Source organism: Falco naumanni, chromosome 12 (assembly GCF_017639655.2).
Source record: "Falco naumanni isolate bFalNau1 chromosome 12, bFalNau1.pat, whole genome shotgun sequence".
Classification (NCBI taxonomy): Eukaryota; Metazoa; Chordata; class Aves; order Falconiformes; family Falconidae; genus Falco; species Falco naumanni.
This window is the reverse complement of record NC_054065.1, coordinates 6,674,335-6,692,882: the sequence shown is the minus strand read 5'-3', so window position 1 is coordinate 6,692,882 and position 18,548 is coordinate 6,674,335. Positions and strand designations below refer to the sequence as shown.

General features: G+C 40.2%; 2 protein-coding genes across 4 annotated transcripts in view; one reads left to right on the top strand and one right to left on the bottom strand.

Annotated features, from left to right (window-relative positions):
- Positions 1 to 2,984, bottom strand: part of LOC121096475 (SLX4 interacting protein) — a 78,977-nt gene extending 75,993 nt beyond the window's left edge. The window contains exons 1-2 of the mRNA XM_040612433.1: positions 2,822 to 2,984; positions 1,348 to 1,508 (exon numbers count right to left, since the gene is read on the bottom strand). The gene's annotated coding sequence lies outside the window, so the exon portion shown is untranslated. The remainder of the gene's footprint in view (positions 1 to 1,347; positions 1,509 to 2,821) is intronic.
- Positions 2,985 to 3,090: 106 nt separating this feature from the next.
- On the top strand, positions 3,091 to 11,605 carry MKKS (MKKS centrosomal shuttling protein). Of its 3 annotated transcripts, none has more exons than XM_040612430.1 (6): positions 3,091 to 3,208; positions 4,096 to 4,325; positions 6,075 to 7,515; positions 8,010 to 8,185; positions 8,888 to 8,998; positions 9,497 to 11,605. In XM_040612430.1, the coding sequence occupies exons 3-6, from the start codon at positions 6,525 to 6,527 to the stop codon at positions 9,935 to 9,937; spliced, it is 1,719 nt and encodes a 572-aa protein (XP_040468364.1). In that variant the 5' UTR covers positions 3,091 to 3,208; positions 4,096 to 4,325; positions 6,075 to 6,524; the 3' UTR covers positions 9,938 to 11,605. The 3 variants fall into 3 exon arrangements, with proteins under 3 accessions (XP_040468364.1, XP_040468366.1, XP_040468365.1); XM_040612431.1 differs by lacking the exon at positions 3,091 to 3,208 and adding an exon at positions 3,215 to 3,298; XM_040612432.1 differs by lacking the exon at positions 4,096 to 4,325.
- The last annotated feature ends 6,943 nt before the right edge of the window (positions 11,606 to 18,548 follow it).

Here is an 18,548-nt window from a genome sequence, read left to right as displayed (position 1 = left end):
CTTCTCCAAGCATCTAGAATCATGGCCTGAAGTTAGGAAAACTGTAATTACGAACATAGTTTGCTATGGAGCACACCATCAACTAAGAGCTCCTACAACAGCAATGACAAGGTTGAACAGACCTAATATTGATATGGAATTGCTTGCACCTTGTAATATGGTAGAACACAAGGTGCTTTGCCTCATGCTTCCAGGAACATAGTTTACCAAGATTGTACGTAATTACTGAGCTGCACATGGCATACAATTCACAATGGTACTTCAGGCCTGTGCTCTGAAGAACGCTGCTTGCACTGCTATTTTATCATTAAACCTCACAGCAGCAATAATATGAAGAAAAGTTGCAACAAAACACACAAGAGCATTATCTCTTCTCCAAATGCTCACAGCCTGCTTGAGAGCAAAGCACATGGAAGAATCAGCTGAAATTATCCTGGTGTAACAGCTCTCTTTTTCCAAACAATTTGCCATCCAGAATACTACTGTTGCAACAAGTCTGCTACTACTGATGTAAGAGCCACCACTGGCAGTCAGAAATCCTCTCCAAATCCAACCTACAAAATAACAGAATTAAAAAATAAAAAGGATGCACAAGTTACCTTCGGTTCAATTTGCTCTTCATGGGAGTAAGCTCGATTTAGGAGTATGCCAACTATTCCATGCTTTGCATTGACCATATAGATAAGATAAAGGAAATAGAGCAGACTGAATAAATGTAAGCAAATCCTTAGAAAACAAAAAAGAATAGACCTAATGTGTGAACCATCAGGAAATCACTGAACAGATGAAAAAATATTCAATGCTAAGGTATGAGAAAAATGAGGAAACCCACCCATCAATTATACAACAAAAGAAGCCAGAGAGCCCCAAAAGTTGCTATCTTCTGTGTCTAAAAAACCCACAAGAAACACAGATCTATTACAACTGCTACTATTTGGTAACAAGACTACCTCTCATGGAACACCACATCTGTTGCAAACTAATGCAAAACTCTAAAGGAAACCGTACATAAGGAAATGTGAAGATAAGCAAGGAAGGCAGAAAAACTCCTTTCAGAAACTAAATATATATTTAGAAAAAAATATTGATGTGGTATTTGTAGTATTGCAACATCTAAATTTTTGGTAAGACAGCCTGTACAAGAAAACATGATCTAGAATTAAAAACGCATACATTCCTTTTAACTAGAGTGGGACATGCTTCAAAAATAACGTGGCAGAATATCTTTCTTTCTTAAATTTGACGTTAAGTGGAATGGTAGACACTCACAAGAAGCCAGGAAAGGAAACATGGCCTCCCAGACAGCATGCTAAAGTGTTTTCTGCCTGCTGATAAACAGCATCTTACCTTAGCAAGGCAGCAGCTTCCTGTGGTGAGGGAATTTGGAACACAGTGGGAATGAGGAACTGAAAACTGCCACACATGCCCGCTTGAAGGTACAGCAGCTCCTAACACAACAGCTGCGAACCATTCACAGGTATCTTTGGGCACCTTTACCACATGTAGGCCTGAAAAAAGCAGAAACAGAAAAGCAAATGCTAATCAAAGCACTCCCTAGAATAAATTAATATTAACCAATTTTGTAGTTCAAAATTAACTATCATAGCATAAAAGAGAATTTTTCTGAACTTCTCAGTCATTAGGTATCAGTCAAATGCTGTCCAGCCCAGATCCAGCATATGTCAGTTTCTAAGAACTGATCCTAAAGCTTAGGATGAACAGTGTAATACTCAGCTACTCATGCATTTAATGAGGTATTTCCAGTTCTGAAAAGACAAGAATCTTCACATTTTGCAGTTTCAGGATTTTTAGGCCCACTGTTGCTCATTTCACCACTTAACCTTTAGAAATTACCCTTCCAACAAGTTAGCATATTTTAAGTTCATTGTTATCTACACTCCTTCATTCATGAACTGCCAAAGGTGAATTCCTTTAAAGTTCAACAATTCACTTTCAAAAGTGTTACCCGTTCACCAGACAACTGCATAGATCTGCAGGAAGGAGAGATTCTGAGGAATATCAGAGCGCTTATTACAGATGGGTGCTGGCTATTATTTTGTGGAACACTTAAATGCAGTTGTACTTCTGAATTGCATTCAGAAAGGAGTTTAACAATTATTTAAGCTTCATGACACAGCTAAACGCAACTGCATTTAGCTGTTCCATGAAACTTAAAAAAAATAAATTGTTAAACTCCTTTCTGAATGGAGATAAGGCATTAAAAACTTGTCTGTTGCCTACAGTTTTACACTCTGCGACTATGCACAAAGTTAAAATTAAACCCATCCATTGACACATTAATATAAGACCAGATATCATGAAGAGCGACTGCAGGAGTAGGGAGAGAGATAAGAGTGAATACAGAAAAGGTGCATGATACAAGAACTTAGAAAAAAAACTGAGGTCAGACAACAAAGTTTCCTTGCTCTGGCCAGGGCAAGGCCGTCCGCCTCAGGCAGGCTCCAGCAGGCGAGCGCAGAAGTAATGTGAAGGGCCTACAACAGGAGCTGGGAAAGAACACAAACCAGAGGGCCGAGTGCTGCGGGCCGGCGGGCGCTGCCGAGGCTCGCACCTCGCCGGGCCGGGAGGGGGTGCTGACGCGAGGCCGGCACAGCAGGGAACCCTCCGAGCCGGCCCCTGAGGGAGGCGCGCCGGGAGAGGGAGGGCAGCGCCACAGCACCGGCCCCGAGCGTATCGCCTCATGTTTATCTAGGGAGGAAAGCGAGACTGAACACCGAGGCGCTGCCACTTCCCCCTAGAGCCTCCCGGCTGTGAGTCCCAGCCGGGCAGTAGCAAGTCCACCGCCTCCATCGCGCCGTACCTCCTCCCCACGCTGAGCCTGCCTCCAAGGGTTCTAACGGCTCCTCTGCCCCCAAGCAAGATGGCAGCCAAGCACGAGCTTCTTCTCCCCTATCCAAAATGGCGGCGGCCGCCGCCCGCCCTACCCTGCCCGAAGGAAAAATGGCCGCCTGTAAGCAGAGCGCGTAGCGCGCCTTGTGACCTGGCGCGGAGTTTGGCCAATGGCGAGCGAGAGGGGATACGGCCGCGCGGCAGCCTCAGCCCTGGGCGGGGCGCGAGCCATACTTCCGGGTCTGCGTGAGGCCGCTTCCTGTCGTTGGGGGCGGAAGGGGCCGGGGAGGGTGCGCCGTCCTGGTGTCCCTCCCGCCGAGGCACCGGCGCCTGAGGCCTCCCCGTGGTGGCAGCCGAGGTGAGCCCCACGGGGGTGCCGGGGGTGGTCGGGCAGCGCCTTCCCGCCCGCGGTCCCTTGCTGCCTGAGGAGAAGGGAGAAATGCCTCAGGTGTGCCGTCCCCGCCCGCCGCGCCGGGCCTCCGCAGCTGTCCGTGGCCCCAGGGCAGCCGCTGCTCCCTCCGGCGCCCGTGCTGCGCGGTGGCTGGGACGCGGCGGTGCGGAGGGTGGGTTGCTGGGGACGTGTCGCGGTGTGCCCGAGGGCGGTCGAGCCCCTGCCGCCGGCCCGCCCGTAAGGAACGGGCTGCTGGGGCCGGGCGGCCGCCGCTTGCTTCAGCCTCTCCTCGGCAGCCGGCACGGCTTGCCTGTGGCGGTGCGGCCGGCTGGGTGGCTGGCGAGCCTGCCTGGCCCCGTGCGCCGGGCGGCGTGAGGCTGCGAGGTTCCTACCGCCGCGCCGAGGAGCCTCTCGGGTGACACGCTACTCCTACCAGGCGGATAAAGTTGGGCAGGTGTAGGAGCTTGCTTAGTTACTGAATGTTATTAAATGTGAGGGGGAAAAAAATATTGGTGTGTCTTGAAACTGCTTTGTTTTAGACTCTGAATATTTACTATTGGAAGCAGTAATATTTGTAATTGGATAAAGCTTCATTACTTTGTTATACTTAAGATTTAGTATGGCAAAGCTTGAAGCAAATGCAGCAATTAATGCTTAAAGATGTCTGAATTGAGGTTATTTTTATGCTTTTTTAAAAAAGTTAGCAAAGTAAGACTTGTGTCATTTTGTGTTTTAAATGTCTGCTGCACTAATTAAAGGTATTAATATTCAGGCTCACCTGTTCTTTGCTATTATTGCAGAGTAGGAAAAGGATTTCTAGAATATATTTAAAATAAATTATTATCTCTACCTAGGTAAATGCCAGTTTGCAATGAGTCTTAAAACCATCTGGAAAGACTACAAAGTTCTGATCATTATGGTACCTAGCCTTGCGCTGGTGCACTGGGGCTGGTTTCACATCAAGTCTAGTCCTCTCTTCCAAGTGAAGACAGAGAGCTTTGTTCCAGAACCTGGGATTGTGGCATATGTGATGCAAAGCAATGAGAAAAATAAAGAAAAATAGCATTAGTCCTGTGTATTTTGGGTAAGTTGCCTAATCAGTTGTATCTGTATATTTAAGGCAGGAGATGAGTAAATTAAACGAGAATTTTCTAACAGATGCAGTCTTGCTGCTCTAATTTTAGTCTTCCAGAGTTTCATTCTTTTTTGCAGCTGAGTTAATCCGTTAGTTACATGGACCCAAAAAATGTATCTTACATCTCAAAAACTACTGCTAGATCCCATGTGATAGTATTAAGTGATGGTATTGCAGGTCTTGGAGATACTTAAAACCAAACTCCCAATAACTTCAAGGCACCAGTCAAACTCTTATGACTGATGGGGTCTGCAACAGTGTCCTTTCAGGTTCAAAACTGCCCAGAAGTTGTGACTTTACATAGTAACACATTTGTTACTACATTGTTAGTAGGGCAGTAATTGTAATAGATGACAAACAGAATTAAGTATGAGAGAAGTCTTAAATACTATAGAGATTACATACAAATGTAAACGAATATCCCTTTAAGTTTGAAAGTGTTTTAGAACTTCAAAAAAATAATTGTATGCTAGGCATCTTGAAATAAGAAACTTTTTTTCAGAGGCAAAGATTTCTTACAGTTGTTTGAACATTAAAAGCTTTTGTTTCTGAAATGGTTGCCTGGGAAGCAGTGCTGAGTAGTTCAGTTATTTTTTCTTGAATAAAAACAGTTTAACATTGTAGTTTTGACACTTTAATACAGTTCAGTGCACTTTATAGTGGCCTGTTAGTTACAGACCTACAAATAAAACAGTATATAAACTGGTGGTCAGAATTGACGGTATTAACAAACACGTAAATTTGTGTACTACATGCTTGTAGTATATGTCGTACTAGTAGGTTTTCTCAATTAAAAAGCATTATAGCGTATATAGACCAGTTGCATGAGGTTCAAAGAGCCAAGTGTTGGGTCCTGCATTTGGATCACAACAATCCCATGAAACGCTACAGGCTTGAGGAGGAGTGGCTGGAAAGCTGGCAGGTGGTGAAGGAAGGACCTAGAGGTGGTGGTCCAGAGCTGGCTGAACGTGAGCCAGCAGTGTGCCCAGGTGGCCAAGAAGGCCAGTAGCATCCTGGCTTCTGTCAGAAACTGTGGCCAGCAGAGCCAGGGCAGTGGTTGCCCCCTATGTGTGGCACTGGTGGGGCCGCACCTCAGACACTGTGCTCAGTTTTGAACCCCTTGCTACAGGACAGACACTGAGGTACTGGTGTGTCCAGAGGTGGGCAGTGAAGCTGGTGAAGGGTCTAGAGCACAAGGCTTAAGGGGAGCAGTTGAGGAAACTGGGATTGTTTTGCCTGGAGAAAAGGAGGCTCAGGGGATGCCTTATTACTCTCTACTACCTGAAAAGAGGTTGTAGCGAGGTGGGGGTTGGTCTCTTCTCCCAAATAACAGGTGATAGGACAAGAGGAGGTAGCCTCAAGTTGTGGCAGGGAAGGTTTAGATTGGATATTGGGAAAAAATTCTTCACTGAAAGGGCTTTCAAGCATTGGAACAGACTTCTCAGGGAAGTGGTTTGAGTTGCCATCCCTGGAGGTATTTAAAAGACTCGTGGATGTGGTGCTTCGGGACATGATTTAGTGGCGGACTTCGTAGTGCTGGGTTAACAGTTGGGCTGGATGATCTCAAATGTCTTTCCTAATCTAAATGGTTCTGTGGGGTTCTGTTTATGTGAGTTTTTTGTGACAAATAAAATAGCAGTTCAAGCTATGCAATATTGTCATAAGATTATCCTAATATCTTTCTGTTTTTTATTGTAGGAATAACTAGTTCTGAAGCTTTTCATCTGTGAGTGTTGCCAGAAGAAAAGATGAAGAAAGCAAACTGGAGTAGAAAAAAATTTCTGCTTGTGGCAGGGCTGTCACTTATAGGTTTCCATTTTGGAAGCATGCTTGTAAACTTTGCTGCAAAAAAATCTGTTCAATCACATTCGGAAGCTAAAAAACCCTAGTCATCAATGAAACCGCCTAATGCTGTCATTGTGTATGAACTTCACAATAAGATTTAAGCTTCATTCAAAGAGAAGAGATCATGAGCAGTCACAGGAATGCTGTTATGGTACTGTATGTACTGTTTCATATTTGAAGTACTAACTCTTAGCTGCAAAGAATGAAAATGTACTGCTTTAAATTTTAAAAGTGCTATGAATTATAGATCCAAGTAAAAATTAAATCTGTTTTGTTGTCCAGAGTTAAAATCTTACTTCAAAAATGTCTCGTCTTGAAGCTAAAAAGCCTCTGTTATTTATTAGTGAACCTTTAAATAAAGATACAGTTAGTCAGTCACTGTCTCTGCTGACTGGAATATTAAAATCTTGCTATGGTCCTGCTGGTAGACTCAAACAGCTCCACAATGGTGTGGGAGGCTATGTTTGTACAACTTCACAATCTTCAGCTATACTCAGTCGTCTTTCTGTCAGTCATCGTGTGCTGAGTGTTTTGATGGCCTCTGTGCAGAACCATATATCCCGCTTCAGTGACTGTGGCTTATTTACTGCCATTCTGTGCTGCAGTTTGATTGAAAACTTCAAAAGCCTGAATGTTGCACCTTGCACTGTCATTAAAATAAGCAAGCATCTTTTGAGTTTGTGTATGGACTATCTCAAATCTGAGGCCTGTGGTTGCCGAATATGGGTAGATTTTAGCAGTGTTGAGACTCTTCTTTGCTTGGTACGTAGCATATTGACAAGCAAACCTGCTTGCATGCTTAATAAAACTGAAGTTGATCATCTCTCCACTCTGATTTTAAAGGCTTTTTTATTTACTGTTCCGTGTCATGTGGAGAGTAATGCTGTTTTAGGAAAATGTGTAATAGTACCTGTGAAAGGTAGAAGAGTTGTGGATTCTGTGGTTCTTCCTGGTCTACTGATAGAAACACCAGAAATTCAATTGGCAAAACCACCTACTGTCAAAAGAACTTGTTCAAACATGATCAGGATAGCTCTTTTCTGTGTGTCCATGTCAGGAGACGGCTTCAACCCTGAAGAAGGAACTATAACAGTCCATCATGGAATTTCTATAGAAACATTAGAGCTGAATCAGTTGCTTAATGTAGGAAAGCAGCTGGTTAATGATGAGGTTGGCCTTGTAGTGTGCCAGAAAGTTATCCATCCATCCTTGAAACAGTATCTGAAAGAAAACCGTGTCATCGCTGTGGACAGAGCTGGGCTATCTCTGATGGAACCTCTGAGTCAGATGACAGGTAACAAGCGCCTTTTTCTGTACTAAACAATTGTCCTTAATGCTCATGTCGTAACAAAAACCTGTCTAGGTTGATGCTGTTGTAGAGTAAGGATTTTATTTCTCTCAGTGTGCTACCTTAGCAGCTGAGCAAGAGTTGTTCTTTTCTAATCTGGAAACCATTTTTTAAGGTGAGATTGGTCTTTTGCAGGTCTAGTGATGACATACTGCATGTATCCAATTGTAGTAACTGTTTGGAAACTTAGATTATTTTCAAACTCTTATTTAGAGAGAATGAAACAATTACTTTTTCATCTTAAACTATTGTTAAGTCTTGCACTTTGAAAACATTTGTTTCTGTTTGTGATTTGCTGTGTAGACTAAAATGTTAGGTATTGAAGAATATACATAAACTTAAAAAGCCAAGAGAAAAAAGTTCATGCTTTATGAAATGCAACAGATGGCTGTTCTGATGACAGTAATACAAACTGTTCTCTGCTTTTCTTAACTGGACAGGTTCAAAGCCTATAGCTTCTGTACATTTGCTGTCTCCTAGTTGTTATGGCAGTTTGAAAGATGTGCGCATTGAGAGTTTTGCTTCAAAACATTTTGTGCATCTAATTCCTAATGATACAGTTGTCTGCAGCTTGATACTCTGTAACAGAAATGAAACAGCATGGGATGAGTTGAAGGTAGGCAAAATTTCTTGAAACTTTTCTTGAAAAGTCCTATTTTTAACAGAAAAATAATGAAAAATATTTTTTAGTTTAGGAAAGTGATTTTTCAGTATGTAAATGAGTTACGTTAGAGTTTAGGTATTCACTTTCAAGAAAGCACTTAAGAAATGCCGTGGTTTCAAGAATTTCAAAATTCTTGAACTGCTCATGTTCATTTAATACCTCTATTTTAATATGGGAAGTTGTCTTGAGATGGAAACATTTTTCACCTGTTCTTGAGCCCAGTGCTTGATAAACATTTTCATTCTCACTACTTGGTCTATGAGAGCCTAAAGTAAAAATTGCCCAACAAAAGGCCAGCAACAATACCTGCAATGGTAGTCAGGTGTAGTTTTGTATTGAATAGTTGCTCTAGAAACGTCATTGATACTGATTAACTTCTTATCTATAACTCTGGTTTGCACAAAGAAGGAATAAAACAGTTTTTTTTTTTCTTTTTTCTTCCTGCTTTTCCATACCGTGTGGACAAATAAAGACAATTTCTCCTTAAGTGAACGTGGTTTTTGGAAATCACTCAACAACTTTATATCCACACATACTTCAAGTTTATGAAGTCTGTACCAGAAACTGCAGAAAATCTTATTTCAGTTATTTTTTCAATGGGGACAAATCCTGTTAATCATGGTATATATAACAATAAATTCATATGGTTTTCAGCGTACCTGTGAAACTGCAGAACATGTGTTACAGTTAACAATCAAGGAACCTTTGGCATTATTAGGAGGTGGCTGTACAGAAACTCACCTGGCTTCATACATAAGACACAAGGTATGTGAGACATAAGGGTTTTAAAAGCTGCTTAATATACATAGGAAATAAGAATTTACATAGCATCACTGCTATAGTTAAAGCACTTCTAGATTAATGTTTGATTTTTGCTGTCTAACTACTAATATAAACCAAAGGGGGGGTCTATTTGAAGCAGTCAGTGCTAATTCTGTCTTTCAGACTTGTTAATACTGTATTTGTACTTGTTAATCTTTCTTCAGATATCTATTATAGTAAGTGTTTTTTAAGTGTTAAAACAAATGTGTAGAATTTTTGTACTGAAAGATAATCATGCAGAACTCTGTTTTGACTTGTCTAGAAATCTTTCCTATTGTGGAGTAATTATCACATGAACAATTTCTGGTAGGACTGAACCATCTGTTTAAGAAAACCCACAAAATAACAGTACGATATGTTTGATTAAAATTATTTCTGTATAAGTGTTCTAATTTTTTGTTCTCCTGGTTTTGTGTTTCGTTTGTGTTTTGTTTTTTTTAGAGTTGTAGTCTGTCCACCAGCACCTTTAGAGATCTAGATTGTTCTCGGACACAATACCAATTGGTTGCTGATGGTTTTTGCCGTTCCCTGGAGTCTGTAGCTTGCTCTCTGAATCATGATGAAGGAGAAATTCTTACAGACATGGTTTATGGACACTGTTGGTTTGTTCCATCAGGATTTCCCTCTGTCTCTAATTGGTCAGATTTAGTTTCAAAATGTGGCTGCGGGATTAACGGTAACACTGAGAATCTCAACTGGAGGCTTTTGCAGGGCCAGTTTGACTCTCCTACTATACAGGGCTGCCCTAGGGAGCTCTCAGTAAAGGTTGTGGACTTTCTGACATTGGACTGTTTTGCTGCGAAGTGTAGTGGCCTACAAGTAGCTCTGGAGACAGCCAATCTGATTTTGGATCTCTCATACGTAATTGAAGATCAAAATTAGGTCTAATCTTATGTGAATCATGTTGCACACCAAGATACTTGATTGAAAGCAGAGTAATATATAATGTGTTAAGATACTTCAAATGGTTAGAATGTGTACAGCAGACAGGAATATTAAATCAGACAGTTGACCATTATGTACTCTTCTGACTGTTAATCTGCTGTGCCTTCAAGAATTTTTAAATGTTTAACTTTTTGTTAGGAACTGTTAAATGATTAGCTAAATATACAGTAAATCATAGTAATGTATGACTTAAGAGTATTAAAATTCATGTATTCAAAAGAGCGAATGACGCTTTGATATTCCTCTGCATTAAGCAAAGTTTTGGATGTATGTTAACTCTGTGGCATCTTCAAAGGAATGGGAAAGATGGATTCACTTGCTGAGAATATACATGTTATGAATTGGAATTTATGTAGGCTCAGCAAAAGCTTTACGGACTGAAACAGACTTGTATTGCAGCAGAACTTTGTCACTGATATTTTTAATTTTGTAGGTAAAATAGAGGGCTTTCCTTACAAATATCTTGAGCCACTTGTTTTCAAATTGTGTTCTGAAGTTCTTGTCACCACGTACTGTATGCAGTGTTTGTTTCTAAATGTCTGGAAGATTTTAATTCATTTATGTAATTTATTTAGCAAGTTTTTAAAACTCAACCTGGAGATCTTAAGGTAGCAGGTAGGTAATAGAAGATTTGAAAAGAAATGGCAGACTGTGTGGAAAAAAACTTCTGTGAAGTGGACCTTGATTGTCTTCTGTGGAATACAGCACAGATTATAAATAATGATACTTCTATCATTTAAGCAAAGCTGCAAGTAAGAGTGTCCCACTTACCATTCAATTAACTCTTTGACTGTGCCTAGCTTCTTTTCTTTTAATGAAGTAAGGTATTAAGCTGCTCAGACTTGTTTTGATCTTTAAATAAGGTTGCAGACTGAATGATCAAAACTTTTTTCTCATTTTCAGTTTGCATGTAAGACCAAAAGGGGTGGTACAGTTTCTTGCTTTTAACTCATTTTCTTTGTCCCTTCTCCCTCTTTGTTTTCAGTCACAAGGGACAAATTGTTCATGACGTGCTTTTCCAGAAAACCTCTGAGTTAGCTATAGACTAGTCTGCTTATTTGTTTCCTGGTCTCTTTAAGTTTTTAATATATTTACTGAGTAGAAGCAGTTGAATTGTTATGTAAAGTCAGTTTTGAAATATATAATTAAAAACATACTTACAGACCTTTTGTACAAAGTCCTTCTCATTCTAAGAGCAAAAATAATAATTTTCTCACTGGAAAAAATGAGAATTTATTTTAAATTCCTTATCTTTTTATGACCTGAAATATTGTTTCAGTGCTGTAAGGCATCATTTGGGATTTTGTTGAAGAATGTTACAAGGGTTGAGATGGAAGCTGGTTACTAAAATGGCACCTTTCATATCTTGATCCTCCCATATACCATGAACCATGTGAAAACATCAGGAATAATGAAGCCAAATGATGGTGTATATCTTAAGGCACAGAGGAATCTTGGTAATACTTCATGTAATTATGCGTCTCTAACTCAGAGTGTTGAATTAGAGTATTTTACTTCCTATAATAGCAGCTTGTTATGCAGTGCAAAAATGTTGTTTAGTGACTACAGCTGTGAAGTGAAAATTAAAACAATATTTAAGTTGAAGTAGTTGCTAGTATTCTTTTGTCTTTGTATCTGAAGGTTGATTCACAGCTCCTATAAAACCATTGTTAGCTCTGATTTTGTTCCTCCTCCTCTCTAGTTTTAAGAAAATCACACATAAGAAAATTGTGGGAAAAAATTTCAGTAAGTAGGTAAAATTTCATTTATACCTGAACCAAAGATTGTTCTGTACATAGCTGTTTTTAATAACAATGAATTTTGGTCTCCCAGTGTGACTGAAAAGGATAAATAAGCAGCTGGCAGTGCTGCCTATGGACAGTTCAGGTTCAGTTCTTAGTTGTACTACAGTCTTCCTCAACCTTTAGTGGTTACTGTGACACTATCTTTAATGGGTAACCTAAGAGGAATACAAGTTTGGATACTGTTTAAAATGCAAGTAAATAGAATTTTGACTCTCAATCCAAGAGCAACATAAACTCTGCTGAAGTCCCATGTTTCTGATAAAACGTAGGTGCAAAAATGGTGAGGTTTCCCCCTGTGTTTTCAAACTGACAATATAAAATATCCTTAGTTGCAAGTCCTCTGGGAAACCACTATGTTGTTTTTTTTTCTTGCTCCCTTTAAAATTTTTGTTTGTTCAATGGGAAAAATTAGCATTACACAAGTATTACGAAGAGACAAGTGTTTTCTGATCATGACCTCAGTTGTTTGACTTCCATACATTGCTCAGAGGCTATTAATTTAAATTTTAATAATTCTACCAGTAATGCAAAGGAAGTAAGAATATTCATCTCCAGCCTTCTCAGCTGTGTTAGTGCTCCAGGCCTAGCAGGAGAAATAAGAAGTGCTGATACTATAATCAGTCAGGTCAGCAAATTCAAGTAAGATGCCAGTTTAATGTAGCTGTTCCTCAGTTCAGTATTTCAGTTTGCATTTGGTATTTCAGTTCCCATTTGGTATTTAAAACTTCAAAGTGAAGATGACCTGAAAATGCTGATCAATTTAGGGAACTTTACTATTTCTATTATTGTGTCCTATTTCAAGTAGACATACCATTAAACATTACTATTTTGGCATTGGCAAAGAATGCAGAATACCTGGTTTTTACTGTCTGCTACTGAACTGTGAATTTGTAGGCTCACTCTGAGCCATATCTGAAGTCTTTTTCTGTCTGTTTTCCTATCTATAAAATGGGAACAAAGATAACTCTTCTTAAGGCATAGAACTTTGTGGCTGAAGAGTTCTAAGATCCAGATGTAATGTGAAGAACTCAGAGGAACAAAGAAATAGATCATTCAAAACAAACTCAAATCCTTGCTAAAATATTATAATTTTATTAAGGGAACTTTGGCCAGAATTTATGTAGACTCTTTAAACTAGTGTACTAGGTAAAACTCCCCTGTTCTCCTTTGTGTATTGAACGTGGATGCATTTTCTTTGTCTGAAATTCCAGCAACAGTAACCTAATTTATTGCCTTACATCTTCAGTACGCACACCAAGAGAAATGTGACCTTCAGGCCCTGTGCAGAAATGGTTGAACTCCAAGAGAAGCATTGTCAGACATCTACCTCAGCAGCCCTTACTGTATCATGTATGTCTTCAGAGTCTGTGCTCTGCATGTGTTTCAAGACCAGACGCTCATAGGTGCTAATCCTTGAAAACAAGGTAGAAACAGATTTATAAGTTTGCTTGCTGTATTGGTAGTGTAACACTGATTATTTATTTTGGATTTTGTTCTTCCAGAAATGTTTGGGCATTTTTAGGCTAATCAGCTGTTAGAATGTTAGATCTGTCCCAGAAAGGGAAGAGAGTATTTATTGTTGTAAAAGCTTGTAAGAAAAAAATTGCCTGGGATATCGCAACCACAAAACAATTCACCTTACCCAAAACCTGAACTTCTGAATTTTATTTGTGCCGTTATGTTGCTGTGCTGAGAAGCAAAATACAGTATTTGTCACATTTTCAGCAGCGCCATGTGAACTGAGTCATGTTAGTACTGCATTCTTCAGTTTTGGAAAAAATCAGTATCTGTGAGTCAGTCAATGTCATGGGAAGAATTTTAACTGGATTTGCGTTTACTACGGTTGTGAAGATGCAGAAACAGTCTTTTTTTATTGCAAAGACTGCCTCCAGCACGCTTATAATCTGTGCAGACTGGCTTTTTGAGAAGTCAGTTGCTAGTCACATTACAGTGTTTATTTTAAGAATTGTAGTAGCTTTTATCCAGTAATGTAAACATGAGTTATTTCTACCCACTTGTCAGCAGAGACAGGTTGCACAGTACTAATAAATAACTTCTTGGCCAGTAGCACTGTGATCTTAAATTCTCAGTTACATACCTTTATTTTTGTCTATATATATTACACTGTATAAATTAGTCGTGCACATTGTAAGCTCAAACATATGTACAAGTTTATTCTTTATGCTGGAAGCAGAAATATAGTCATAGTATATGTAGATAGAGCCACCATGTCATTAGTCCGCACACCAATAAAATTAATTGCAGAATAGGTTCCAGGATGGGGCTCAGCACTTTGTATCTTTAACTGTGCTGATTTCCATTATTCTTGACCTAGTTTTACATTAAGATTATAAATTTCTGGTAGACATTCCTCCTGCAGAATTTTATTTTCATACCTTATTACAAGCATCTTTATAAGCTTGAACTTACAAATCTGCTTGCACATGAAAAGCTTTTATTCAAGCTTTCATCGTGTGCCATGAAGGCCACAGCTGTGTACTGTTTGGCTTCTGCAGACTTGATTACTAGTATCTTTCTTGTTTTCTTTCATGAGAACATCAGCTCTCTTTGGATACACAATAAATACTAGCTGCTTCTTATTATGACATGATGTCTGCTAAGGATTTCTGTGGCAGCATACTACACCATCAACAGCTATTCCTTTTCCAGAACTTTCTTTTTATTACCATTAAGTCTTTTTGGAAGTAGAGAAGGTACGTTGCCTGTCATTAATCTTTAAAAGCTATCCTTAGTATCTTTTCCCTTATGGCATATGATATTGTTCATCTGATTTGTTAGAGCTGGTGAGTATTGGGTAAAAAAAATAGGAGGTTGGGGACAAAATGAGCTGCCTAATCTTTGGTGATGACTTGGAAAGCCTCTGCATCATCACCTGTGTGTGGGGCTAGGAAGGACCTGCTGATGGATGGTTACTCAAGAGTGACGACGACAGAATGATTTTCAGCGAATTGCTGGGACTGTGGTACTTCCAGATCTTGAAAGACTTTGTGAATTAGAGAGGCAGAAGCAAAACTATTATGCCCTCATTTATGACTCCTTGTCCGTGTGCCCAAGGAGCCTGAGCTGTAGCGGGGTTTGACTTCGGGGGTTTCTGATATATCTGACCGCATTACAGGTGCGCTTTGCAGGCGAATGTGGGCAGTCTGCAGCCGGCTGCCAGGTGCCTGCCCAGCTGCTCCTGCGCTCCCCGCCTCACCCGGACTGAGGGACAAAACGGGGTGGAAACCCCCTGGGTTGAGGTAAATGCCCTTCCGCTGCATTTCTCCTGCTTTCCTCCCCTCACTCCTCGCTGCTGAGCAGCGTTTTGCCCTTTCTTAAATCTGTTTATGCAGAGGTACTGCAGCGTGGCCTATGGCATGGCTCAGGGGCTGGGCTGCACCCTGTGGTGCAGCAGCGGAAACTGGCTGGAACTGGCCAGAACCGGCCTCTCCCTGTGGGCGCTGCACAGCCCCTCCTGCTGGCGCCTCTGAAGTACCTCACAGGCTGCCGTCTGTGAGCCCTCTCGTCGTCGTTAAAGGGTGTGGAAAAATTTTCAAGAAACTTGGAGGAGGGGGTGAAAGAGCTAAGGAAGAGCACTAGAGACGTTAGCAAAGCCTAATCCTGGAGGAGGTGCTGGGCAAAACAAGTTTTTTTTTGTTTTTTTTTTTTATGGCTTGTGCAGTGAGTGTGTAAGGAGGTATGCATGCCGCTTCTGGAGATCAAATGGCCAAAAGGGCTGACCTCGAAAACCAGGTGAAGAAAATCCCAATTTCTGTTGGCTGTGGATGGTGTAAAGGTGTGGTTGTAGGTGGCTGTTACCTAGAGCAGGTGTGACAGGGTGCCTGTCATGATCCACATGCTCCTCTGAGGTAGATCGCTGGGACCTACCTGTGGAGAAACAAGGTTCAAAGTTGTGCTTAAGGACTGAGGAACTTTGCACTTTCTGGGAAGGCTGAGATGGCTTCCTAATACCTTTGAAAAGGAGAAAAGGCCCAAGAGCCACTTCCTGTGGGCCTCCCTGGCTGGAGGTCGGAAGACCACCTACCTGCACCCATAAAGCCTTCCTCAAGTGTGATCTGAGGATATGAGCACGTATGTGATTTAGGCAGAGGATCGACCCACAGCCCTTCTGTCATCGCATGAGTATTGCAGTCCATGAGGTGACTCCAAAAAGTGAGTTTTTCCATATTTAATTTGTACCAGCATGGTGCCTACTAAACGGGTGCATGTGGCATGGCATATGTCTATGCCAGCCTTTTGCAAATGTTTCCTCTGTAACTAACAAAGTTAGGACAAACTCTTCGCTTTGGTTTTGGTGCCTTAACCCTGGCCTCTTCTTTGTTGAGGTCAGCCAACAGAGTTGAGAAAAGGAAAATTAGATTGTTAGTTTGTACCTGAGTCCTTTTGGGGTGTTCAAAATCATGATCCTAGAAAATGGCTCCTGAAACTGTCTGTCTCTGTAATGCTTAAGTGTCATGTAGTTTTATAATCAGTATTGCACTGACTTCCATGCTTCATGTTTGGTCCAGATATCTTTACTGAATCAGGTCTTGCCTGTCCTGTTGCTGTACTTGTAAACATTAATTTGTCCCTAAATTACGCTTTTTCAGTATTATACACAGGCACTGATGTGTTTGGTCTGGCCACTCAAATATGTTAATGCTCCACAGCTGGGAACACTTCTCTTGAAAGTTGATCTCAGCTGAGACGATTAATCAGGCAGTAGCTAAGACAGTTGAAGATGTCCCTGCTGTCTCTTATCTTTAGAATAAATGGTTTTATATGTATTGGTAATTAGAAGAATATAATACAAAATTTTAAGAGTGGGACAATTGACCCATGTATTAAATAATCCAGCCTTTTTTTTATTTATTATTGGTATTGTGCAGGCCTTTCCAAATAAGCTATTCAACTCCAAAGGAAAACAGCAGAGAAATTAGTTTAGACTTTTAATAATGAAAATTGCTGTGTAAAATCCTCCTTTGAGTACTAAAATATTGTAGTGTCAATAAGAAATGCTGTATGCACTTGACGTCTTTGTGAATGTAAAATCTCTTCAAGGGCTTCTTCATATCAGTGCTCAACAGAATAGCAGCATTCTGAGCAGAGCTGAGTGCATGTGTCCTGGTTTTAGGTGTTAAGACAATCCATTGCATATGTTTAATCAAAATGGCTGCTAAATTAAAAATCTTATTCCTAAAACTGCATGCGAGACAGCAGGTGTCACTCCAGTCTGTCTCTGTGTGGGCCAGGGAAGTATTTGCTCCTGTACAAGAATAACTTGTGTGTGACATTATTGCTTACGTTTAATACAGTGTATGTTAAGGAATAGATGGAATGCATTATGGAATTGCTGAGGTTAACTGTGATTGCTGTTTTATATACTAGAGAAGCACTGTTTCTGGACTGCCTCCATTTGGATCTGTGTATATTGGCATGGGGTGGAACCAATTTATGAAGAGATGTGGGCAATGGGTAGCAACACATACCTTTCTCTAATGCATAGCTTATGTTTAAGACAGTGGGGTTATTTATTAGCTGAGAAAAAGATACAGTTGCATGGCTGAATTGTTCTAAGCAATTGCTTTAAGATTGCATTATGGTTCTTAAGTTCATGATGAAGTTAACATTTTAAGCAAACTACAGGAAATAGTTTGAATGAGCAGTTCGTTTCAGTGTTCATAGTTTGGTCATAACAATTGCTAAATTTGTAATAAATTTCTATGTGTAGGAGCCCAGAATGAAAGTCTTAAGTTTCCTGAAGTAGTCCTGATTCAAGTATGCACCTTGTCCATGACTTTGTATGTAGTGTGTGGTGCAAAATACGGGCCAAAAATCTCATGGCGAGGTGGCAAAATTCCTGTATCACAAAGAGAATCATAAGCATCCCCAAACTCCCTATTAGATGTGAGTATTCAGTGTAATCTTGAGAAAGTGGTTTTCAGTGTGTGGGTGGTTTTGGTTTGTTTTGCACACTGGTAGGGATTTAATGCCTACCTTGCTGTTGGCTCTAAAGACACTAGAGTAGAAAGCAAGGAATTTCTTTTCTTATAGGCTATTTTTGCTTAAAACTCTTACTTATGGGCATAATGTCACCCAGGACTAAATCTGTCTGAATCTGGTGCCTTTAGGCGAAGGAAGATGGAGTTGTTCTTACATTGGGGGAAGAAAAGAATAAAGTTTTACAATATTGAAATGCACTTTACAGGAAAAGAACTGTGGTGTTTTGTTTTTTAATAATATTTAAAATAACAGTATAGACCCACATCATTCTGGTTTAAGAAAATTAGACTTAATGAGCCTCTGTTACAGAAGACAAAAGCTTAGGAATTGTAGATATCTTTGGCACTGCACAGAAGTGTAAATTTTTTGTTTACCTGTAAGTTAAATCCTCAATTATTAGTTTCTCTCCTGAGACTTGGATCTTAGTACATTAAAGTTCTGCTGTTTTAAAGGCTTTGCAAGCACATACAGCCTCTGCTCCAGTAAGTGCACGATCTGAATTTTGTTACTAAATCTTGGTATTTTAAATAACTGACTTTTCCTTTCCACCTTTAAACCCTGACTTTTTTAATCTTGAGATATTTTGAGAGGGACAGGAAGGGGAGAATCCAGTTGTCTTTTCTCTTTCTTGCTTCCTCTTTTAAATCCACACCACCACCAAGTGATTGAAAAGACCTGAACTTACAGTTTTAGAAAGTAATTGTAAGAACATTAGTTTGGGGCATTAGATATGATTTTCT